We start from the raw sequence: 25,766 nt of genomic DNA on the forward strand, positions 1-25,766 counted from the left end.
CCCTCCCTCCCTCTCTCTCTCTCTCTCTCTCTCTCTCTCTCTCTCTCACTGTGGAAAGTTCCCTTTTCTTTCCCGAAGGTTGAGTCTTCATGCTCTGACAAGCATACAAGCAGACACTCCTATATAGTGAGCAGGGAAAGGTCCAGTCCTCCAAAAGAGCTGGTGACTGGCCACTTTTTCTGTAGTTTGAGGAGGCACTGGGGTGCGGTTCCTTTTTAAGGTTCCTCCTACATTCCTGGTCTCCCATCACTGCCCACAGGCCCCAATATCACAAAACCTGCCAAGTAGGCTGGGCACAGTGGTGCAGGTCTTTAATCCCTGTACTTGGGAGGGATTTCTGTAAGTTTGAGGCCAGCCTGGTCTATATAACAAGTTCCAGGCCAGCCAGGGCTACACCGTAAGACCCTGTCTGAAAATAAAACCACCAAAAACCTGCCAAGCAGATCCTGGTTAAGGTGCCTACTGAAGGGACAAGCCTCAAATATGCCATGGGCATCTGCCATCCCAACCTCACTGCCCCCTCTCCTTTTAGACATGTGCAGATATGGAGAGTCTACTGATGTTGTGGCATCAAAGAGACTAAGTCCAAATTCACATTCTCTTAGCGCTGGCATTCTAGGTGGCTATTCATTATCACTGCCCACAAACCCCTCAATAGGACAACGAGACACTGACAAAATAAGTTTCACACACAGTGGTGGGTTTCATCTGATAGGCAGAACTCCCTTGGAAGAAGGGTAGGTATCTAGGGAAAGGCCACTGCTCTGAGAGAGAAAAGGTAGAGGCCCCGATACACCCAGGCTGTTGGGAGGCCTCAGAGAACAGAGACCCTTACAGGGCCATGTTAGGATGAACAGAAAGGGATTTCTGACAGTGGGGAGGGGTGACAAGAGCCCTGAGCTGAGGGCAGCTGGTCCAGCAGGCAACTACAGCCTACAGTAGTCCACCCACCCTGGGGAGGCTGTTGGCCATGGGTAGGCCTGGGGCTACCTTCTACTGGACTCTAGTGAGAAAGGATTAGGAGCCCAGGGACCATCTGGGGTTTGGGTACAATGTCTTTGAAGAATCAAAGCGGACAGCACTCTCAGCTAGAGCACAGAGCCCTTCAGAACAAGGCTCTAAAGGGGGTAGAGAGTGGGTCAGGTCTTGAGCACACAGACAGGATTAGGTTGGGTCACAAGTGCATGGTGCTGGTCAACCACTTGCAGCCTCTTCCACAAGACCCAGTGTGTTGCCAACACAGAGTCTCAAAGCTAACCCCTTCCCTCCTGCTGTAAAAAAACGCTAGAGCAGGCTTGGCCTCTCCTGAGGGTGACAGCTGGCGTGTAACAAGCCATCGTCTCTGAGGCGTCCCCTCAGACAGAGCTCCCTGCCCCTGTGGCACCACTCATAATGAAAGAACGTGCAGACACACACTGATGGTTCTCAAAGATTTCACAGAAACACCGAGCTTTACCAGGTGGCCTTATGGTTTATCCTTTTAGGATGATATTCTTGTTCCCCAAAGTGCCAACACTTTGAAGTTTCTTGTATGGGAGTGGAGACAAGAATAGGAGTGAAAATGAATGTAAACAAACCCCAGTCACGTGGTGGTCATCACTCAGTGGAGACCCCTGGCAGAGAGGCTCAGTTTGGCTGTTCTTAAACACTGACCTCAGAGCCCAGGGTAGAAGTCAAGGTCAGGCTCCTCTATCTGGCCAGATTTATCAGGCAAGATTCTAAACAAGAGCATCTCCAGGGCGAGAAGCGATCATGCTTGGAGGTTTTAAAGCATTGTGGCCTCACAGCCACGGTGATGGTGAGCACCAGAGAAAGGAACAGGAGTCTATTTCAAAACCAAATCACGTACCTAATAAAGTCTACCAGGACACACACACACACACACACACACACACACACACACACACAGAGCTCATGCACATGCTCATGTACTCACACACCCTCTTCTAGTCTCACACAACCTAATAGCCTTAAATATCTGAGGAAACAGAATGAAGAAACTAATTCAGCACGAGAGAGAGGTAGCCAGAGAAACAAGAGGCCAATTTTATATTCCATAGTTTTAAAAAGAAGTCCCCAGCAAGGGTGGAGAGAAAACCAGGAGTCCTGGCTGGCCGGCCATGATATGGCCTGTGTGTCACAAGGCACAGGAGTAGGAGGGGCTGGGCTGGGCTCCCCAAGGCCCTCAGCAGCATTCTAGTTTTTCCTTTTTCCTTTTTACCACAGTGGCCTTCACCTTCTGAAGGCCAATTTCAGTGGTTCCCAGTAGAAATTCCAAGGGCCAGCCTAGTGCCTTGTGCTCATCCTTCAACCTGTAAACATGTTTTTGAGGATGGCTGAGGGGCCACCAAGCTATTCCCATACAGAACAGAAATACTCAAGGGAGCAAGCAGCTGGTCAGGGGCCCACAGCAGGCAGTGGTGTGGCCAGCTGCCCCTACCCTTTCTCTGTTCTCCAACAACTTAGTCCAGGGCGGGCCTCAGGCACCAACAGGAGATTCCAAATGGATGGAACTTCAGGAGGCTGTCTGAGCTCTCCTTTTCACATGGTCCCCTCAGGACAGGCAGCACAGTGAGGAGAGGCCAGGAGGACAAAGTCCAAGAAAAAGCCCACTGCATGCTCTAGATGTCACAGCAAGAAAGAGAAGCGCATTCTTCCTGGGAGAGCTGGAGAAGAGTGCCTTACCACCTGCAGCTCCTCACAGAGGCTGCCAAGAAAAGGGCGAGGATCAAGCAGGCAGTGCTCCGCTGCCTCCTCTGTCCCTTCCAACTGTCACATACACTGGGACACTTGAACCTTCAGACACCTACCCTCCAGCTCCACTGGTCCAAATCTGAGTGTAGTCCTTTACCATCTAACCTTGGAGACCTGGAAACAGCTTCAAGGGTTGATTCCTTGATGTCCTGCCTGTCAACATTCTGTTTCTTCCTCCTAGCGCCAGATGAGACAGATTTTTTTAGTGTGGTGACATCTTTGGTCTGAGAACTGTCCTGGTTTGGAGCTCCCAGCTGAACTTCAAAAAAACAACAAAAAAGACCAGGCTGACAGCAGCATCATGGAGTGTGGCGTGGCCTTCTGAGTGCTAGAGCCAAGGGCGAGACCGACCTTGGAGAGCACCTGCCTCTCCCATGACTGCCGAGTGGAAGCAGGTAGAGAACAGGCACAGAAGGGCCTCAGCTGTGAGGCAAGGCTGAGATAGCCCCGGGCAGAGGAGGCCCTAGGCAAGTCCCTGGCAGCAACAGCAATCTCAATGCCAGGTAGAACTAAGACATGATAGACAAGACACTGCCTGGAGAGTCTCTGAGCCAGAACAGCAGTTTTGCATTGCTCATGCTTCTGTGCTGACCAGTTGGCCTCCACACCATTTTCCATGTGTGCTCAGGGGTCTCTGAAGGCATAACCCCCTCTCCCCAATACACTGGGGAGGAAGGCAGTCTTGCTTTATGCGGAGGTCAGAACAGTAGCCCAGATCCATCCAGGTCAGGTGCTGTCAGAGTCACAAAAGACAGAGAGGCTTCACCTGCCACTACAGAGGCCAGAGATCGTCGTGCAGGGGTTACCAGAGCAACAAAAGTAGATAAGAATATGACAGGAGACAAGTCTCTAAGTCTCAAGACAGAACTCAGAGGGACCCTGGATGATTCTACCTGTAAAAGCAGGCTTTGTCTCCTTATCCCATCTGTTCCACTGGCCCAGGGCCCCGACAGGCCTCGAGTAGGACAGGACTAGAAGAAATGATGATTCCCTTTTTCTGGGCCACCCCAAGTGCAGGGGAGACTTGTGATTGAGGTCACTGGGTGAGAGGTCACAGCAAGGGTTCCCAAGATGGGCTATTGCTGCAGGCAGGCCCCAAACCTGCTTCAGACCTGAGCGTGACATCCTGACAGGCGCAGTGGGCCAGTGGCATGGAGTGTAGCCCCAAGGCAGTGCGTCAGGAAAGGCAGGGAGGGATCTTCAGGCATTTCATGCATCATCCACATGCCAGCTAAGCTTAGGACTCCCCTGATCTCTTGCCAATCCTGGTAACAGCCTCTGATGCCTGCCCTGGCAGCTGGGATGGGTCTGTCAAGATGGAGGTGGTGGTACTCAGCTGCCGGAGGGTACTCAGTACCACTGCAAGACACAGGAGGCAGTAGTCAGTCTGGGACACAGACCCAGGATGTATAGAATCACCCTACATGGCGATTCCCGAGCATCAAGGATGATGCTTAGAGCTCATCTGCAGGGAAGAGCAATGGGGGTCCCATGCTGAGATCCAGTCTCACACCTTGCTTTTGTGACTGCAGTTCCAAGCAGGAGCTGCAAATTGCCCAAGGATTCTAGTCTATTCCTGTTGCCAGTATATTCCACTTGCTTTAATATTGAACTTCTATAACATTTATTCATTATTATAGGAATTAAACAAGAAAATACCAAATTCACCTAAAATGGAGCCTGGAAAATAGTAAATGTTCATTAAGTTTAAGCTGGATTTGATCAGACTGGCAGACACGCTGATGGGAGGAGCTCATGCTGGCCCCTCAGTGGCTTTTCTGATTATAGGAAAATAGTGTTTTCATAGTGTTGTCCTCATGCCTCTGGAAATGCCAGTCTGGCTTTGTGTAGTAGAGTCTGGACTTTGCTAAGCACTGTCCAGCTTTTTTCTCCCAGACCAGCACGAAGACCCCGATTCTGTTATCCCACACTCACTTGGCCTGAGGATGGGCAGAGAGCAGTGCTGGTCTAGCCAGGACAGCGCCGTGCGGTGAAATTCCTCCAAGCTGCTGGTGGACACCATCCCCTTGAAGGACTCAAACAGTGGTTTGATGATCATGCTGAACTGAAGAACTGAGGTTAAGGAAAAGGTGAGCACAGCAGAGGGCTAAGGAGCATGCAGATGAAGAAAGGAAAGGCTGTCAAGCTTGACTTGCCTGTTAACTTCCCTCATGAACGTAAGTAATTGCCCACAGAGAATTGAGCAGAAAGAGGGAGGAAAAGATTGGTCATTGCTTGGAAAGGCATGCCTTTCATGAGACTAAATGGTTTGCTCTCTTACTATGACTGACCTTTGAGTAGGCAGGACACAGGTACACAAGTTTCTTTAGCTTGGTATAGGGTGAGCACAATGATGTGAACAAAAAACCATAGGTCAGAGGAGACAATTGTGTGGTAAGAGAAGAAGCATGAAGGCTGGCAAGAACGGGAGGCACACAACACTCAAAGGCAAAAGTACTGTCTGAAGTTGGAGCCCAACTTTTGTGTGCACACAGCCCTGTCAGCTCCTCTTCTTGCGTAGCTCCCAAGGGATCTTAGGGGGGGCCCAGTAGAGACATCATGAACGTTTCTCTTGAATCCTGATGCCTACAGTACCTATCTGGGCCAGGTAATGAAGAATGTGCCATTTTACTGAAGTAGTCCTGACCCATTCCAGATGCCACCAGGCTCCACTAATGGCAGGAGACAGCATTAGGACCAGAGGATAAGAAAGCAAGGAAAGGAGTGATGTCTGCCATCTCTTAAGCTGAGTCAGATACAGCTCATTGGCAGAGTGCTTGAACAGACAATATGTGTGAAGCCTTGATACTAGAAAAAAATACAGATGGATAGGCAGGCACAGTAGTGTAAGCTTGTAATCGGAGCACCTGAGAAACAGAGGCAGCATAGTAGCCGATACTACACAGCAAGTTCCAGACCAGGCTGGACTACATTGAGACAATCTCAAAGAAATCAAAGAAGCAAACAAATATAAACAGACCTGTCCTCTGGGGCACACATGCTCCTTTGCCATGTTCCTCTTTTTCTATATACCTGTCTCTTTCCACTCATGGACCCTGATCCCATGCTGTGGCTGACTGCCCCACAAACTGTCTACTCACAGCAGGAGTTTTTAGGGAGTGGCTAGACAGAACATTCCCTAAAAGCCATGCTGCTGTCTGCAAGGCGGAGAGCAGGGCAGCCTTGGCCTGAAGACAGGTCCCGGCACCTGGGTGGACATGTTTCATTATGATACTCAAGACAAGGAGACACAAAAGTTTGAGGTAACTGGTTTTAAACTATGACTCTAGCTACTCAGGAGGCTTAGGCAGAAGGATCACTGGAGCTCAAGTATTCAAGACCATCCTAGGCATCATAGACCCTGTCTCAAGAAAAACAAACCGCAAAAACAACAACCAAAACACAAAAACCTCAAACCACCAAATGGGGGCTTTACCATTTAGTAGTTCAGTAAGCCCTGGTTTCTACCTGTCATAGCGGTAGGGCTCACACTCTCTGTCACTGTGGAGACTAAGGTGGCTGCCAGACTGTCACAAGTCCTCTCCTTCTTACCTCACCACCTCTGCAGGTGGCTCTACCACTGCCTTTGGTTCCCAAGGACCTGGAGAGCAGATAGCCATCAGCCTCCCTGGCCCTTCCTGTAGTCACTCCAACCCCTGGGGCCAGTCCAGAGCCCTCTGTCCCGAGACAGAAAGTAGCATTGTCGGTCTTAAACCAGAGATAAGAATGGGAAAGTATCTTTCTTTGGATCTGCCCAAGAGTACTGTCTACTGTTTCAGTTGGGGAAGAAAGAGCAAGGAAAACCCAAAGATACAATCCAGAATTTCCAATTCTGTAGGATCCGGCTTTTCACATATTCATCAAACATGTCTTTCATGTGATCAAACTGGCGGCAGTTGACAGGCACTCCTGTGGCAGGGAGCAGCTGTTGGCAGGAGCTGAAACAACAGGAGTCAGGGGATACTTTAGGGAACTGATGGGGAAGGAGGACCCTGGGGAACCTGATGGGTAGAGCAGGTCTACTGCTGGGTCACAGCCAGACACAGAGTCCTATGTGAGGACAAGATGCTAAACTGCTGCAACAGAAGCAGCAAAGGCCCCAAAGGGTCCTCCTGCCTCTGTGACATGGGAATGTGGAAGGCTGAGCACCTGGCCAGAACCTCACATGATGGTAGCGTTGAGTTCCTCAATCTCCTCCCTCAGCCTCCGGGCCTCCTCCTGCATCTGGATCCGCTCCTGTTGCAGCTTGGTGATGTACTCCATTGTCTTCTGCAGTGTGATGGCATGGCTAGTCTGCAGAGGGCAGGTGACTCAGGTACCACCAGGCCAGTAGCACACAGGAAAAATATGCTATTACCCCACCTTGACACTCTCAGCCAACTTACCTGCTTGGAATTATTGGAGATCAAACTATTCAGGGTGTTAAAGCCCATCCTGATGTTGAAGCGCCTTTTTTGTTCAGCTGAGATGTGCTTCTGCCGGTTCTGTTCGGGAATCAACTAGTCACTGTGATGTAGGCCAAACCTTGTGATTAACTTGTCCCTCCTTACTACCAGTCCAACATCTAAAGGAAGACTAGTGCCTTGGGTCTATGAAAAGCCAGGGCTGCTGGGCATGGTGGTGCATGCCTTTGATCCCAGCCTTCGGGAGACAGAGACGAGGCGGATCCTCTGAGTTCGAGGTCAGCCTCGTCTATAGAGTGAGTTCCAGGCAGCTGGAGCTACAGGGAGACCCTGTCTCACATGGTGGCTCACGCCTTTAATCCCAGCACTTGGGAGGCAGAGGCAGGTGGATCTCTGTGAGTTCAAGGCTAGCCTGGTCTACATAGTGACTTCCAGGACAGCTGGGGCTACAGGGAGACTCTGTCTCAAAAAGACAAAAAAAAAAAAAACCCCAAAACAAAACAAAAACCCCACAAACAAAAAAAGGGGGCTGGAGAGATGGCTCAGTGGTTAAGAATACTGGCTGCTGGTTTGATTCCCAGCACCCACATGGTAGTTAGCAACCATGCTTAACTCTAGTTCCAGGGGATCCAACACCCTCCTCTGACCTCCACGGACAATGCACGACATGGGTGAGGCAATACACATAAAATAAAAATAATAAAATATCAAAAAAAAAAGCCAGGGCTAGAGAGCTATGCAGGAGGGGAGGCAAAAGGCTAAAAGCCTCCAAGAGGCTCCAGGAGGGAGTGGATGAGGTACACTGACTAGGGAGCACTATGTGCTGTGGCTCTTAGCAGCCAGTCTCATCCCTCCTCTCCAACCCAGGGCTTTTGGTCCCACCTCCTCCCCGCAACTAGTGTGACTGAGGTTGCATGTACCTCTAACACATCATGAGGGCTCAGAATTGGCCCTTGGACTCAGAGGGCCCACCCAGAGCTCTCATAGGTTTATTGGTGGAATTGGAAATGGTTGCAATCAATTTAATCTCAATATTTCCGGGGCTGCAACAGCAGCTGGGTCTATGGCTTTCCTTTCTGAAGGATACAGCTGTCCCAGAGGCTTCTTGATCTTCAGTCTTTCCCACCCCATCACACCAAGGGAATCAAGGTCTAAGAGAGGTAAGTCATACCTTTAATGCAGCCACATTTTTTGGGTCTGTACATTTCCCTGAGCAGTTGTTCTGGGGAGACTGAGGACTGGGGCTTTGTTCTGATGGGCATGGAGAGGCTTGCCCTGAGTTAGGGCAGTCATGACCTGTAAAGAAAATACTCTTAACAGGGCAAAATCCAAGGAAGGGACTAGGAAAGAAGTAAGGTTGCCCTGTCATGGTCCCAAAGCAGTTCTCACCAACCAAAGGGGCTCCCAGCAAGCCTTTATGCTTGGAAATCCATTTTTAACTTTCCACAGCTATGCCAGACAAAACACTGCCCCAGGTCCCAAAGCGGAGTTCTGGTTTCTTAAAAATTTTATTTATTATTTTTATTTTATGTGTATGTGTGTATAGCCTGCACGTAGGTCAGTGTACCCATGCCATGCAATGCCCGAGGAGGACAGAAGAGGCCATCCGATCCCCTGGAACTGGAGTTACGGACAGTTGTTAACCACCATGTGGGATTCAAACCCAGGTCTTCTGCAAGAACAACCAGTGTTCTTAACTGCTGAGCCATCTCTCCAGCCCCCAGAGTTCTCTGTTTATGAGGCAAGGCCCAAGGCAGGCAAAGTAGATGTACAATATGGCCTAAACTCTACCCCATCCCAGGCCTCAGCAAATGGCAACAACTGATTGAAGAGGAGGTTGGACCTCCACCCTAGTCCCTTAAAATGCCACCTCAAGGCAGCCAGGGTTTGTAAGGCACTAGTTCTTACTCACCCATGTGCTTATAGCACACTGGTATCTGTTTCATTTTGTTCTTTAAATGCTAACACGTACTTTCTCTTTTATCTCATCCACTCTGAAAATGTGTAGAAAGTGCTACCGCCTTTTGATCCACATAGAACAGACTGTTGTAAACTGCACTAGCCCGTTCTACTTGCTGATGTCTCTTTGGGGAACCATTTCCTAGATCCCTTTAGAACTTTTCTAGCTTGTCCCACCTTATTCTAACAAAAATGGCATCAGTTCATTTATTTTCTCCTAGATTATTTTTTCCCAAAACATTGTTAGGCTTTAGTACACAGCTCTAAATTTCATGTTTTATAACAGGCTAGGTTATGTTTGTTTCCCTGAATTATCTTGGGAACTTGACTCATGACTGATCCTGAGTCTTTTTTCAGACTGAATAGTCACATCCCCCCACTCCCCTCTTACTATATAGCCCTGAACCTGGAACTCGCTATGTAGATCAGGTTGGCATTAGACTCACAGAAATTCACCTGCCTCTGCTCTCTAAGAGCACGGATTAAAGGTGGGTGCTACCACACCTGGCAAGAGTCCCATTCTTCAAACCTCTTAGACAAATATTATCCCTCTCAACTGGAGACCCCTCCTTAATCATGTCTTCCCAGGTATTATTAGTTCAGGAGCAGCCATTCTGTGATTTTAGGTAAGAAAAGGGATGAGGGTACATGACAGGGGCAGAGTGCTTGCCCGAGATGTGTGTACTGTTTCCATTTCCCCCTCAGTATGGCACTGGAAGGAGTCCAAATTCTACCTGCAGCTTGATACTGATGGCATAAGGATCCTGGCCCCTGACCCACTGGCTCCACAGATGTCACTGGGCAAAATTAGTATTGTCCTGCTCAGTTGTAAGCTATGGAAATAGCCAGGTCTGCAGTGCTTTGGAAATAGTGCTGATGCTGTGACAAGTCTGCTGGCTCTGTGGCTACAGCAACCCCAGGCTCAAGTTTTCCAGACTGCTTAACAAGAACTCTTCAGCTTTTTTTTCTGGCTGGAACTGTGTTGTGTAGCAATTTTCTCCAAGATAAGATATTCCATCTTGGAGGGAAACTGGTTAAGACTCAGGAAAAAGAGAGGTGAAACATTCCATCCTAAAGGGAAGGAAAGCTCCCTAAGTTCAGAAGGTAAACAACTCAATAACTTTATGAAATCCCTGAAACTACCCAGATTTACTAGGCCTCCCCCTCCTTCTCCAAACATATATAAGCCCTAAAGACTGCTGAAAGGGACACTAAGACCAGATGAGCTGTGATGGGAAGAGGCTCAGACCAACAAGCTACCTGGAAAACACTCTCCAATCTGTGGAGCTGCCTACAGGTTGTACAGTATATTTCAGGTTTCCTGCTTTTGTGACCTGTCACCCATGCTGGGGTGGGCTTTGGTGATGCAGCTGTCTTTGAGCGATTTCTGCTCCTGTAAGTAGCCCCTTATCCTTTTCTTGTAAGTAACCAATAAAACTCATTGGTTCACCAAGTTGGACTTTTGTGGTATTCTGACTTTGATCTGTGTAGTCAGTTCCCTATGTGAGATGAATAGATGTTTGTTAATATCTCCCCAGGAATAGTGTCACATAACATAACTGGCACCTGAACAGAAAACAACAGAACCAAAGATGAGTTTGGAAGGAGTGACTGCATGGTCCTGGCTATCATGTAACTGAGGCTGAACAGCATAAGAGTAGAGCATCTGGGGTTGGGGAGGAATCCAAATATGGCCACCTTTCCCTATCTGGCATATGGTAGCATCCCTTATTGCTGTGGCAGTAATTGCATAGGTCTTGCTATGGGCAGTGAGGCTTGAAACTAAGGCTCAACCATAGGGAGGTAGAGTGTCTATGGGGGGAAAATCCCAGGGTAGAAGTCTTCATCTACATGGTATGAGGTAGCAGGCCTACTAGATGAGTGGGTCTAACATGTGAGTATGGAGCTGCCTTGAGAATGACTAAAGGTTTAAAATCTTTCATAGTCTCTGAAAATAACACCTAAGGTGTATTGGCAGGCTGCTATGGAGCTTGTGTGGCCACTGATAACATGTAATAAGAGGTGCAAATTGAGGCTGAGATTCATCTCTGAGCCAAGCCATCTGAGTAAAGTGTGGCTTCCTGAGTACACTAGCTGCCCATGCCATGATACACCTGCCACCTCCTGTTCTTGCTCTGCTAGTGTTGCACAGTAATCCTGCTGCACAAAAAAACATGTCCCCAGCCTTTGTTATCAGCAGGCTGCTTTCTTCAGGCCCAGGCTCAATTCTGGGAGCCTGTGAGTAGGGCCTCCCCAACCCAGCACAGGCTGCTTACTTCCCTGAACTCCCACCTGCCCCACTCAGGTGAATACTCACTGGACCCTGTAGGAGGGACCTGGGGACTGCCTCCATGCAGCGGGACCTGCTCGCCCTTTACCAGGGAGTCTTGTACCGTGCTTGAAGAGAAGAGCCGGGAGATGGGGGTGGGCTGATTGCTTGTGCTATGGCTGAGGAACTCTGTGACTCCAGAAGCCTGTGGTGACATGGGAGAGATGCCACTGTGGAACTCTGTGACTCCAGCAGCCTGTGGTGACATGGGGGAGAGTGGTCACCTACAGCTGACACACATAGACCAGACCAGTTATACTGGGTGATGGCTGCACAAGCACAGGCCACTCTGTGAGAATAAGGGCCCTAGGGGCGTGCTCAGGCAGCTCTCCTTACCCTGTTGATGCTAGCAGGTGCAATGACCACACTGGACTTGGACACAGTACATGCCAGCATCCCTTCTCTCTTCAGAGGGGCTGACGTCATGATGACTTTTTGTGGTTGGCCTGAGAAGGCAGCTATAGGATGAGGAAAGGGTAAAGCTAAGAGACTGACCCTGTAGAGGCCAAGCTGCGAAGATAGAGAGCATCATATGCTCCTCTCTGATGGCAAGGCATCCAGCTCTTCACCAAGGGAACAGGAAGATAAAGCCACAAGGACATCTAAAATATTTTTTGTATCTTTTACTTGAAAGAACCATAGTATAGCCTTGGAAAGAGATGCCCATGACCATGTGTTCTCAAACTGTGTTCTTAAGACTAATTCTTGTTTTTATTTCTATATTTTAGCCTTTAAAAATATTTCATTTTGAGCTGGGCATGGTGGCGCATGCCTTTAATCCCAGCACTTGGGAGGCAGGGGCAGGCAAACCTTTGTGAGTTCAAGGCCAGCCTGGTCTACACAGTATTTTGGGCCAGGCGTGGTGGTGCATGCCTTTAATCCCAGCACTCAGGAGACAGAGGCAGACGGATCTCTGTGAGTTCAAGGCCAGCCTGGTTGGTCTACATAACGAGTTCCAGGACAGCTGGCGCTACAGGAAGACCCTGTCTCAAAAAGACCAAAAAAAAATTTTTTTCATTTTGTGTGCGCATGTGTATGTGTGAAGATGTGCATGTGCCATGGCACACTTGTGGAGCAACTTGCTGAAGTAAGTCCTCTCCTCCATTATGTGGATCCCAGGGGTTGAACTCAAGCTGTCAGGCTGGCAGCAAGCACCTTTACCTACTGAGCTATTTCACCAGCCCAATTATATATCCCTGATTGATCTGATACTTGCTACGTAGCTCAGGCTGGCCTCAAACTCAACATCTTCCTACCTCAGTCTCCTAGTTGTTGTTTATAGGTCTGTACCACCACACCCAGCTAATTTTTTAAAGATAAAAATGAGAAAATAGCTGGGCATGGTGGTGCATGCCTTTAATCCCAGCACTTGGGAGGCAGAGGCAGGCAGATCTTTGTTCAAAGCCAGCCTGGTCTACACAGTGAGTTCCAGGACAGCTGAGACCCTGTCTCAAAAAGACAAAAAAAAAAAAAAAAAAAAAAAAAGAAAGAAAGAAAATAAGGTTGCCTACACACATGAACTATCCATGATGCTTCTGTTCCATTTAAATGGAGAGGTAGGGGTCATGACTTTAAGAAAGCTTCTGGGACAGGGAAATATTCCTCCCTAGGGAGTCTTGGCTGGCTATAACCCCAACTCACCTGGGGCAAGGTGAGCATTCTTCAACACCAAGGACACAGGCTCAGGTTTGGGAGCAGGCACTATCTTGGGGGGCTGCTTGGGTCTCACTCCAGTCAAGGACACAGGTTTGGGGTGTATAAAAGTTAAATGAGGTTGGGGAGGGCCAACAGCTGGTGGCTGGGGGACAGGTGAGAGTGCCAGACCACAGGGGGAAGGGGAAGGGGTTGGGTGGTGGGCTGTGATCACAAGGCCCTGACTCTGGCTAAAGGTAGTGGCAGAAGCATCATGAGTAAGGGTAGCAGAGGCTGTGTGGGTGATGACAGGGGGTGATTTGCTGACTCCAGAGAATTTCTGAGGCTGTAGGAAGGCTGGTGAAGTTGGGGGTTTCAGAGTAGTGGCAGAAGGAACTAAGGGTAATGCAGCTGGGGCAGGACTGGGGGAGAGTAAGGTCATGGTGAAGACAGGGAGGAAGGGCTGGGGGACACTCAGTGGTGGCTCAGAGGGACCAAAGTCTGTAGCCTGGATAAAGGGGTCCACAGTCTGGGAAGTACGTTCACAGCATTGCCCATCTGTGGGCTGTAGAGAGGGGGCTGCAGAAGATGCAATGAGGCTGTTGGGCAGGCTCACAGTAGGTAGAGCTTCAGTTGGTAGGATGGACCCCTGAGAAAGGAAGAGAGAAGAAAACCTAGGATCAGATAGTTAACCTCCACTGTTTAGCATTACATAAAACAAAGCCCAACTTCGGATATTGGAACTGAGGGACCAAGGGATAGAAGTGCCATCTTCCAGGCCTAACACTGCTGAGTTGGAGAAATGGATCTGTGTTCCATGGGTGACATCAGGGGTCTTGTTTCGATTAGGAACAAATGATAACACAGAGCTCAAATAGTGGCCTCCACAAAGCTGGACAGCAGCCTGGGAATATCTAGTTTCTAGAGTCTGGTGGGAAGGGTCTCCCCACAGTCCCTGCCATCTTTTGTTACAGAGCAGAAGTAGCCTAGGCCACAGCTGCTCAGGGGCTCCCCCAGGATAGCCAGGTATCAACTTCCTAGTCAGGCCAGCTCTTCTTGCATGGAAAAGCTATGAAGAATCAACTGTGCAGATCTCAGTCTCCACAGAACTCTGAGCCAGGTGGAGAAGGCACCAGGTTACCAGTGACTAACCGGATACAGCACCAGCTTGAGTGCTCTCTCAGGGCAGAGAACTGTGTGTCACTCGGCTCTTCAGCCCTAGCACCTGTAACCAACTTTTGACTGCTAAGTAAAAAGTAAAAACAATACATAGAACTTGTTTTTATTAATAATCCACGTTTTTCTTCTGTAATTAATCCTATCTAACTGGTTAGAAAAGAGTTGACTGCACAAAGGTCACATGGGGCCTGAGGTAAGAAAATAACTTTGCTGGCAGTCTCCCGCCTCCTGTGGGCTGAGGACGCTTTCAGAGAGCACCATAATTCCTTTGTATATTCTTGTGCACTCAGCACTGGGTCCAGCAATGCCCTCAGCATGTGCGCTGTCAATTCATGGTCACATTGTGAGTCTGCCTCTGGCTATAAAGTATGACAGCATGTCTGCTCCCCCCAGCTTCCTCTACCTGAGCAGGTGGGCTGCTGGGATCTGGGGTGGGTACTGATGTAGGTGCGGGCATCATGGAGCCAAAAATGGATCGGCTAGAAGAGAAGAGATCTAAAAAAAGAAAAGAACTCCATGAGCTTACCATTTCCTAGAATTAAGATAAAAACAAATGGGGCTCTGGACCCCACCCTACCCAAGGGATGCCATGGTTCAGAAGGCATCCCTCTCCCAACCCCAAGGTAACTTTCTCTGTTGAAAGAGGAATCTGATTGAAACCACCAGTTTTAGCAGTATTCAAGGGAATGACCTAACTGTAGGACTTTACTGGGGAGTGGCTGTGTCATAGTGCCTTCTGCTGCCTGAAGGAGGAACTGCTTATAGTCAGGACCAAGCTGAGGCTCCCAGTAGGAAAAAAGCATTCTGGGAATGCCAATTTCCTTCCAGACAATGTCCCAGAAAAAATTTCCAGGCCTTGTAGGTGCTACCAAAATAAATTTTCAATTTTGAAAACTTTTAAGTCCTCCTCTATACCCACCCTAACTGTCCTCTATAAAAGGGGGCAAACAGTCTGATACCCTCTGGCCTTACCTTGGAAAGGTTCAAAGGTGTCCATGAAGTCCAGATTGGGTTGCAAAGGAATCAGTCCTGGCTGGATCATGTCTGCATTTTCTAGATGTGCTGCAAGAATTAAAAGTGAGACAGAGAAATGACTTCACCTTCCCAAATAAGGTTATAGGAGCATGTAAAGGCCCTGGAACAGATCTTCTTGGCCCTACCCATTCTAGTCTTCTAACTATAGTAGCTGGCTGGGATGTCTATATTCTTGGGGGTCTGTAGCCATTCTCAGATACAGATACAGTCTCTCTACCCTCAGAAGGCAGGAAAGAAAGGCAGTGAAAAGACATCCCCAAGAAGCAATGAACAGCTCAGCTGCCCCTGCCCCTTACCTACTCTATATTCTTACAATCTTTCATTCCTGCTCTTCTTCTTCTTTCTTTCCTTCTTTTTTCTTTTTTTGGTCTTTTTGAAACAGGGTCTCCCTGCAGCTGGGGAGCTGGCCTTGAACTCACAGAGAGGAGCGCAGGGAAAAAAGGCATACACCACCACAGCCCACCCTGCTCTTATTTTTCAGCTGCAGGCTCTTCCCTGAGGAACTAGAAGACTGAAGGCCTGCAGGTGGAAGAGCACACAGGAGTGTTTGCCCTCCACCCTAGGCTTAGGCACTGACACTAAGGTGACAGTATCAGAAATATAAAATGGGTTCAGACCATAAAAGTAATAAAATAAGCCGGGTGTGGTGGCGCATACCTTTAATCCCAGAACTTGGGAGGCAGAGGCAGGTGGATCTCTGTGAGTTCAAGGCCAGCCTGGTCTACATAGTGAGTTCCAGGACAGCTGGGGCTACAGGGAGACTCTGTCTCAAAACAAACAAACAAAAACAACAACCAAAAAAACAACAAAAAATAAAAATAAATAAATAAATAAATAAATGGGACTGGAAAGATTGTTCAGTGGTTAAGAGCACTAACTGCTCTTGTAGAGGACCCAGGTTTGATTCCTAGCACCTACATGGTGGCTAACAACTGTCTATAACTCCAGTTCCAGGGGATCCAATGCCTTCTTCCATCCTCTGGGGGCACTGCATGACATGGGTGCACTTACTCATATGCAGGCAATACACTCACACATTAAATAAAATAAAAATAACCAATAAATAGATAGGTTCAGACCAGAGCCCTGTTGCTTTCTCACAGTGGGACCAAGAAAACAAGAACCACCCAAGTAAGGCTCCATTTCTAGTCCTCACACATGACCCTCACATAATGAATGAGGTTGGTTGGCCAATCCTTCTCATCCCCATCTAGCCTAGATGAGTGACACAAAGCAGCCTAGAGGTGCTCTGGAGCAAAGTCTGGCCTAGAGGAAGCCTCACATTAATGAAAGTCAGTTGTCCAAGATCAGAGAATCAGTTACCTATTTCCCGCGGGTTGGGCCACGCCACAGGTTGGTGTGAAGAAAGTGTGGAGAAGAGGGTGTCACTGAATTCTGACATGAGCATGTCTGTGTCCAGCAGTGAGTCCTCCTCCATGGGGACTGGGGTCTTCCAGCCATCCCCATGTTTGTGCCAAAAAAGCATGTCATCATCCTACCACCAACAGAAGGCAAGAAGAATCAACAGGCAGCAATGGAATTTAGAATCCTCAGTCCTAGTACTCATCAAGGGCTAATTCATGAAAATGAGGCAAGAAGGCAAAGGCAATTCCCTCCAGCCCCCGAATACAGTGTGTCTTCTTCCTTGGCCCTATATCTGGAATTTCACTTCAGAACTCTTGAGAGAGGAGGAAAGAGGGACACAAGCCACTGCTGCATCTTGTCAAGGCAGGGCACTCAACCTCACTCACCTGGGCCAGGCTGGAGAGGTCCTCATCCTTGTGCTGCTGTAGCTGTGGGCAAAGGGAGCAAGATGAAGTAGTCACCAAGAGCTCTGGGAGGGGCAATTTTACCTCCCTACATGTGAGTGAATGCTCTGGAAAGACCCAGACCTTCACTCTTTGGGAAGCAGGTGCAGAATGGGATCCTGCTGGCTGCCATCCCCAGGATATGGGCACATAGAAACAGTCCTGCTTACAGATGAGGAAACTGCTTGGGGGTAAAATGTTGAGTCCAGCTTTCCCTCTCCAAGATTCATGACTGGTGAGGAGCTATGAAGCCTAGGGCCTTAGGCTACATTTTGAACACAGCCTTTATCCCCAGCCCCCAGGAGCTTTCCAGAACATGTTCTTTTGAGAACCCTCACCGATGCATACCCTTTTCTTGAAGTAGGTTCTCCATTTGTGATACTCCCGGATCACGATCTCAATGCGACTTTTCCAGTATTTGCCCTCTGTGGTGATTGCCTACAACCAAGAGGCCAAGATGAAAAGCAGGTCTGGATGACCATCAAAACTCAACCCATGGGAGCTGGAGTGAGTGCTCAGCAGTTAAGAGAACATACTGCTCTTGCAGAGGACTTGAGTTCAATTTCTAGAACCCATATAAAACTGCTCACAACTGCCTGTAACTCCAGCTCCAGGGGATCCAATGCCTTCTTCTGGCCTCCATGGGTACTCATACTAATATGCACATACCTACACATAGACACATGGATATAATTAAAAGTAAAATAAATCTTTTTTGAAAACCCAAAACCCCCCTAGCCCAGGAACACCAAATATTCAACACTTGAAGTAGCCTCAGGCTCCGTGCTCAGAAAATCTTATATCCCAATGCTGCTTGCATAGCTACAACTTCCCTCACTGAGCACTCATCCTTCTGGGTTACAACTTGAACTCTGACTAAAAATGCATCTTCAGGGGCTGGAGAGATGTCTCAGCAGTTAAGAGCACAGGCTACTCTTAAAGATGACCCGGGTTTGGTTCCCAGCACCCACATGGTTGCTAATAACCATGTGTAACTCCAGTTTCAGGGGATCCAACAAACTCTTCTGGTCCTCTTGGCCATGCATACACAAGTGCACTTACACACATACAGGCAAAAGACTTATTTTTTTTTTTAAAAGTAAGCTAGGCATGGTAGTGCATGCCTTTAATCCCAGCACTCAGGAGGCAGAGGCAGGCAGGAGTTCAAGGCCAGCCTGGTCTACATAGTGAGTTCCAGGCCAGCTGGGGCTACAGGGAGACCCTGTCTCAAAGAAAAAAAGAGTAAAAATGTTATCTTCATTTTAATACTCACGAAGTTGGCCCTGCATTGGGCACAAGGTAAGCCTATAGCAGTCAGACATGGAGGAGGCAGAGAGCTACTTCTTCCTTGTACAAGAATGTTAAGGAAACTCACAGGTGGCCCATAAATGCCCTTTTCCAGTAGCATCTGCCATGTTCTCAAAGAGTGAAAATGAATAGACAGCCACAGAAGTTTCAGAGAGAATCTGTTGCTTCACATCTACCCTTTTCTTGTGCCAAGATCAATGCCTTCCAGATGTCTTAAGAGACTCCCATGACAGGGAATCCATTCTGCCTGATAGCTAACTCTAGCTTAAACCTCAAGTCTCAAGTCACCTCCGAACACTGTTGTGTATCTGAAACAGTGAAGGCTCATTAAAAAAAAAAAAAAAAAAAAAAAAAAAAAAAAACAAACTAGGGGCGGTCAGATGTGGTGGTACATACCTTTAAGTCCTAGCATTTGGGAGGCAGATCTCGGATCTAAAAATAAAAATTAAAAACTGGGGGCTAGAGAGATAGCTCAGCAGTTAAGAGCATTGGCTGCTCTTGCAGAGGACCCAGGTTCAGTTCCCAGCACTTACATGGAGGCTAACAACTGCCCTTAACTCCAGTTCTAGGGGATCTGAGGCCCTCTTCTGACCACCACAGACACTGTATGCATGAATATACTATACACATAGGCACAGATATATATACACATAACATAAAAGTAAAACAAATACTTAAAAATTACCACCAGGAGTGGTTGGTGTATGCTGATAGTCCCAGCATTTAGGAAGCAGAGACAGGAGGGCTGTGATAAGTTTGAGGGCAGCCTGGTCTATATAGCAAGTTCCAGGTCAGGCAAGGCTATACAGTAAGACTGTATTAAAGAAAAAAAATAAAACAAAAAACTAAAAACAAATTACCACATACCTTAAATGACATTTCCTGATACTGTCTAATACTAGATTAAATACTAGATTATATCCAAGAGTTTCAAAGATGTTCTGTTAGGGTACTTCCATCTTTTTTTGCATCATGTGATGCTTAGTTTTAATGGTAACTTGCTACGAATTAGAATCATGTAAGCAGGAAGCCTCACTTGAGTTGTCTTAATTGCCTTCACTAAGGTGGGACGAATCATCCCAAATGTGGGCAGCACCTCAGATAAAAGCAGCATGGCAGAAGGAAGATTTTGCTTATTTGCTGACAAACCAGCATTTCCCATTATTGCTGACTAAGGGCCAGTGGCTCTCCAGGACCCTTTGGTTTTCAGCATCAAAATGGGGCTTCTGAGGCACCCAGTCCTATGGACTGAGCAACTACTGGGTTCTTGGTTTCTCAGGTGTGTTCAGCTATTGCTACTATTTCAAAGTAAGCTTATTAATAAATTTTTTCAGTGTATATATTCATTTTATCAGTTCTGTTCCGTAGAGAATCCTGACTAAAACAGTCAGAACAGCAGGCTATGCTTGGATAAAACTAAAACAAGGCAAAGGAAGGAAGGCAGTGGTTAGAGCTCTTGCTGGTCTTCCAGAGGACCCAAGTTCATTCCCAAGCACCCACATCAGGCAGCTCACAACCACTTATTACTCCAGCTCCAGGAGAGTCAGTGTACTCTTCTGGCCTCTGCAATCACCTGTGTACATGTGGAAAACCCATACATACAGACACACAATACACATAAATAAAAATAAAATAAATCTTTAACAAATGCAGGTTATAAAATAGAAAGTTTCCCTGGGCCAGTGAGACAATTCAGCAGGTAAAAGCACTTGCTGCACAAAGCTTGATGACTTCAGTGTGATCTCTGGAACACACACTGAAAAAGGTAGATGTAGTGGAACATATCTAGAACACTAGAACTCCTACGGTGAGATGGAAGGCAGGCAGGAGAGTAGTTTAAAAACTTTTGGGTCAGCTAGCCCGGGGTACACACAACAGCAGAAGTAAGATAGACTGCCTCAACAAGGTGGAAAGAGAGAACTCCTGAAAGTTGTCTTCTGACCTCCACATGTGTACAATGGCACATGAGTAAGTAAGTGCCTGTGTGTGTGCATATGCATACACACAGACACACACACAAAGTTAAAAGAAAATAAAAAATTTCTCCTTCTTGTATGGCATCCTGCTTTACCCCACTTTCCAGAAGGACCCTCTATCATTGAACGATTTCTGTATGTCCATTGATTGATTGATTGATTGATTGATTGATTGATTGTCTTTTTGAGGGTCTCCCTGTAGCCCCAGCTGGCCTGGAATTCACTATGTAGACCAAGTTGGCCTGGAACTCACAAAGATCCCCTGCTTCTGCTTCTTAAGTGCTGGGATTAAAGGTGTGCGCCACTGAGACCGGCTAAACCTATTTCTTAAAAGAGATTTATTTTTAATTTTTGTTTTTTTTGAGACAGAGTCTCCCTGTAGCCACAGATGGCCTGGAACTTACTATGTAGACCAAGCTGGCCTTGATCTCACAGAGATCCTCCTGCCTCTGCCTCTTATTTTTATTTTTTATTTATGTGTATGTGTGTGCCACATGAGTACAGTACCAAGGTGGTAAGGGGGGCATTAGCTCCCCTGGAGCTACAGGCAATTGTTAGTCACCCAACATGGGTACTGGGAATCAAACTCACGTCCTCTAGAAGAGCAGTAAACACCTTTAACCACTGAGCCATCTCTCCACCCCCCCAACTCCCGTATATCCTTCTGGATATCTCTTGTACATGCATAGTCATAGGTACACTTTTAAAAAATCAGTATAATTGGGGAAAGGGGGTAGAGAGATGGCTCAGGGATTAAGAGTGCATACTGCTCTGGTGGAAGGAGGATGCGAGTTCAATTTCCAGCACCTATGTTAGGCAGCTCACAATCTGACTCACAACTACCTGGGACTGCAGTTTCAGGGAATCTGACACCTCTGGCCTTCTCAAGCACTCACATGCATATTACATCCCCCTCCACACACACATAGGCATAGTTAAAGTAAAATAAACCTTTAAAAAATTAGTATAGGCTGGGCGTGGTGATGTATGCCTTTAATCCCAGCCCTTGGAAGGCACAGGCAGGCAGAGCTCTGTGAGTTCCAGGCCAGCCTCACTACAGGGAGACCCTGTCTCAAAAAGGCAAAGAACAAAAATAAAAATAAAAGCCGGGCATGGTGGTGTATGCCTTTAGTCCCAGCACTTGGGAGGCACAGGTAGGCGGATCTCTGTGAGTGAGGCCAGCCTGGTCTACATAGTGAGTCCCAAGCCAGCTGGGGCTACCATCCCACAAAAAGACCAAAAAGTGGGGCTGGGGAGATGGCTCAGCAGTTAAGAGCACTGACTGCTCTTGGAGAGGACCGGGGTTTGATTCTCAGCACCCACATGGCGGCTACAAACCATCCTTAACTCCAGTTCCAGGGGAATCCAAAGCCCTCTTCTGGCCTCTACAGTATTGCATGACACGGGCGCACTAACTTACATGCAGGCAATACACTCACAGACATTTAAAAAAACAAAAAAAACAAAAAAAAAAAAGACCAAAAAGTAAATAAAATAAATGAAATAAAAAAATAAAAATAGGGGCTGGAGAGATGGCTCAGCAGATAAGAACACTGGTTGTTCTTGCAGAAGACCTGGGTTTGAATCCCAGCACCCACATGGCAGCTAACAACTGTCCATAACTCCACTCCCAGGGGATCCGACAGCCTCTTCTGACCTCCGCAGGCACTGCACAACACAGGTGCGCTTACCTACATGCAGGCAATACACATATATACATAAAAATAAAAATAATAAAATTTAAAAAAATAATAAAAATAAAAATTGGTATAATGGGTGGGTAGGGTGGCATGTGCCTATAAACCCAGCACTTAAGAGGTGGAGCCCATCCTCAGCTATACAGCAAATTCAAGGTCAGTCTGGACTACATAAGACTCTGTCTCAAAAAACTTTTTAATTAAAAAATAAAGTTAGCATAAATATATTAAAAATACTATTGTGAGTTGGGCGTGGTGGCACATGCCTTTAATCCCAGCACCTGGGAGGCAGAGGCAGGCGGATCTTTGTGAGTTCAAGGCCAGCCTGGTCTACACAGTGAGTTCCAGGACAGTTGGGGCTACAGGGAGACCCTGTCTCAAAAAGACCAAAAAAAAATAAAATAAAAAAATAATAATAATATAAAAGTTTTTAAAAATTTTACTTGCCAGGGCCGGGCGTGGTGGCACATGCCTTTAATCCCAGCACTCAGGAAGCAGAGGCAGGCGGATCTCTGTGAGTTCAAGGCCAGCCTGGTCTACATAGTGAGTTCCAAGACAGCTGGGGCTACAGGGAGACCCTGTCTCAAAAAGACCAAAAAAAAAAAAAATTTACTTGCCTAGCACGCAAGAGGCTCTGCATTCTATCCCCCAAACTACAGTAATAAAATACACTAAAAATAAAAATATTCTTTCTTTTCAAGTATTTTATTTAATGTGTATGAGTGCACTGCCTGCATGTATGTAAGTGCACCTATGGGTCATTCAGTGCCCTTGGAGGTCAGAAGTGGGCATCAGATTCCTGGGAACTGGAGTTACAGATGGTTGTTAGCCACCATGTGGGTGCTGGGAATCGAACCCTGGTCCTCTCCAAGAGCAGCTAGTGCTCTTAACCATGGTCCTCTCCAAGAGCAGCTAGTGCTCTTAACCACTGTGCCATCTCTCCAGCCCCAATATATTCTTTCTTTAACTTCTTTTTATTTCCTATCTGAAGAATTCTTCTCCTCCCTTTTTCTGAGACAGAGTCTCATATGACTCAGGCTAGACTCAAACGCCCTATGTAGCTGAGAATGACCAAGAACTCTTAATTGCCAAGTGCTGAGATAATAGGTGTTTGACACCAAGTCCAATTTATGTTTTGTGCATGCTAGGGAAGTACTCTATGGACTGAGATATAACCCTCTACCCAAAGAATATTGAGTTCTCTTTAACATTTTTTTGAGGGGGGGGGATTGTTTCTGGTACTGGGGATAGAACGTTGAGCATGCCTATACTAGGCAAGTGCTCTTCTACTGAGCTGAATCCCCAGCCTTCTTTATAACTGCTTATGTGGTGGTGGTGCACACCTTTAATCCCAGCACTCAGGAGGCAGACAGGCGGATCTGTGAGTTCCAGGCCGGCCTGGTCTACATAGTGAGTTCCAGGCCAGCCAAGACTACAGGGAGACCCTGTCTCAAAATCACCAAAAAATAATTAAAAAAAAGAAAAAGAAAAAAAAAAAGAGCAGTCTTCCTCCCTGATGCCCCTAAGAACAGCAATTTTAAGTGAAAGTAGAGAATGAGGCCCCATGTGGCCTATCTAAAGATAGAATCTCCAGAGACTAGGGATTGTTAGAGGCCGCTATTCCTTCCTGCACAGCGCAGTCTCCCCTCTTCTCAGCAGTCTCTCCTGTAGAACCTGGCCCTTTGCCAGTTGTTCTTTCAAAAATGAAGGCAGCCCTCTGCTTCCCTGGGCCTCCACAAATGGCAGGCCCCTCTCCAGGCCTGGGACCTGTCCCATTCCTTGCCTTGGCGCCCCAGGCACCAGGGAAACCACCACTGCTTCCAGATCCTTTGCATCCGGACCAACCCAGTTCCTTCTGGGGTCCCCAGGTGCCCTCTGGGCCGGGCCCGCCCTCACCTCCCTCTACTTCCCTGGTCTGCACAACCAACCAGCCTCTCCTCTAGGAGCCCTCGGGGCCTGGTCCTGCTCTCACCTCCCTCTGCTTCCCTGGGCTGCACAACCGGCCAGCCTCTTTCCTGGACCTGGGGCTGACCTTTCTGCTTCCTGATCCTTTGCATCCAGACCAGCCCAGTTCCTCAGTGTAGTCCCCAGAAGCCCTTGGGGCTTCTTCCCGCCAGCATCTCCCTTTGCATCTCTGGGTGGCACTAGCTGCCCTAGACCAGCATCTTTCCTGGGCCCTGCTCCCAGGCCAGTCCAACCCCCAAATTCCTGAGGCCAAAATCTTTCCTGGAGGGATCCAGACCTTAGGAGAAAGACTGAGAACATCTGATCCTCATCTGACTTGGGCTTCTGTGGGAACTCCTGAAGACAAAAGCAATCTGGCCACTCCAATATAAAATCAAAAGAGAGAACTAGAAGCTTAGAGGAACCAGCTTTTCGTGCCCAAAAAGTAAACCACAAAGACACATAAAGTTCAAAAAGAGAAGCAGACCTAAACTTAAAGGCTTGAGTCTCACACAAGAATCAGAAACTACAAAAGAAATTCACATGTCAAAATCACAGAGAAAAAATAACATTAAGCCGGGCGTGGCAGCACACACCTTTAATCTGAGCACTTGGGAGGCAGAGGCAGGCGGATCTCTATGAGTTCAAGGCCAGCCTGGTTGACACAGTGAGTTCCAGGACAGCTGGGGCTACAGGGAGACCCTGTCTCAAAAAGACCAAAAAACCAAAAACAAAAACCTATATGCTACTAAATTTGAAAACCTAAAAGAAATGTATGAATATCTAAAGGCATGGGAACTACCAAAACTAAACCAATAAGAGATTAATAGCTTAAACAAACCCATAACACACAAAAAATTGAAACAGTAATATTAAACCCCCCAACTAAAACAAACCCAGGACCAGATGGATTTACAGTAGAATTCTATCAGACATTTAAAGATCTACTTAATTTATTGAAAAAGATAGAAATGGAAGGAGAAGTCCCAAATTCCTTCTATGAAGCCAGCATCACTCTAATACCAAAGCCATGTAAAGATACAACAAAAAAGAAAACTATAGCCCAATATCCTTAATGAACATAGATGCAAAAATTCTCAACAAGATACTTGCAAATCACACACAGACACATAACAAAAAGATCATCCACCATAATCAAATTGGCTTTATCCTAGAGACACAGGGATGGTTCAATATATGTAACTCAATAAACATCATAAATCATATAAATGGACACAAAGACAAGAACCACATGGCCATTTAAACAAGTGCAGAGAAGACCTTTGACAAAATTCAACATGCATTTATGTTCAAAGTCCTAGAAGGAATTGGACTGAAGGAAATATACCTCAACACAATTAAAGCCATACACAATAAACCCACAGCCAACATCATTCTAAATGGAGAAAAACTGGAAGCATTCCCATTAAAATCAGGAACCAGGCAAGGTTATCCACTATCTCCACTTCTTTTCAACATAGTGCTTGAAACTCTTGCTAGAGCAATAAGGCAGGAGAAGGAAAGACAAGAGAAGGAAATTAAAGGAATAATAATTGGAAAAGAAGAGATCAAATTATCCCTTTTTGCAGATGGTATGATATTATATCTAAGAGACATCAAAAATTCCACCAGAAAAGTAAAGTGGCAGGTTACAAAATTAACCTAAAAAAGTCTGTAGCCTTTCTATATACTAATAACGAGCAATCAGAGAAAGATCACATGGAAACACTCCTCTTCACAAT

General features: G+C 47.0%; 1 protein-coding gene across 3 annotated transcripts in view; it reads right to left on the minus strand.

Annotated features, from left to right (window-relative positions):
* Positions 1 to 79: 79 nt before the first annotated feature.
* The window catches only part of Mlxip (MLX interacting protein), an 83,754-nt gene continuing 58,067 nt past the window's right edge, over positions 80 to 25,766 (minus strand). The window contains exons 4-17 of one of the 3 annotated variants that reach the window (XM_008839338.3): positions 17,448 to 17,537; positions 17,043 to 17,084; positions 16,615 to 16,786; positions 15,229 to 15,318; positions 14,660 to 14,751; positions 13,087 to 13,726; positions 11,782 to 11,903; positions 11,434 to 11,590; positions 8,329 to 8,453; positions 7,140 to 7,238; positions 6,920 to 7,047; positions 6,569 to 6,692; positions 4,690 to 4,819; positions 80 to 4,113 (exon numbers count right to left, since the gene is read on the minus strand). In XM_008839338.3, the coding sequence (XP_008837560.1) occupies positions 3,992 to 4,113; positions 4,690 to 4,819; positions 6,569 to 6,692; positions 6,920 to 7,047; positions 7,140 to 7,238; positions 8,329 to 8,453; positions 11,434 to 11,590; positions 11,782 to 11,903; positions 13,087 to 13,726; positions 14,660 to 14,751; positions 15,229 to 15,318; positions 16,615 to 16,786; positions 17,043 to 17,084; positions 17,448 to 17,537 (2,133 nt within the window). In that variant the 3' untranslated portion in view covers positions 80 to 3,991. Of the gene's footprint in view, positions 4,114 to 4,689; positions 4,820 to 6,568; positions 6,693 to 6,919; positions 7,048 to 7,139; positions 7,239 to 8,328; positions 8,454 to 11,433; positions 11,642 to 11,781; positions 11,904 to 13,086; positions 13,727 to 14,659; positions 14,752 to 15,228; positions 15,319 to 16,614; positions 16,787 to 17,042; positions 17,085 to 17,447; positions 17,538 to 25,766 lie in introns of all 3 variants that reach the window. The other 2 variants (XM_017799717.2, XM_008839337.3) reach the window with 2 other exon arrangements.

The sequence above is a fragment of the Nannospalax galili genome, unplaced genomic scaffold (assembly GCF_000622305.1).
Source record: "Nannospalax galili isolate Female #2095 unplaced genomic scaffold, S.galili_v1.0 scaffold218, whole genome shotgun sequence".
In the NCBI taxonomy this organism is placed as follows: Eukaryota; Metazoa; Chordata; class Mammalia; order Rodentia; family Spalacidae; genus Nannospalax; species Nannospalax galili.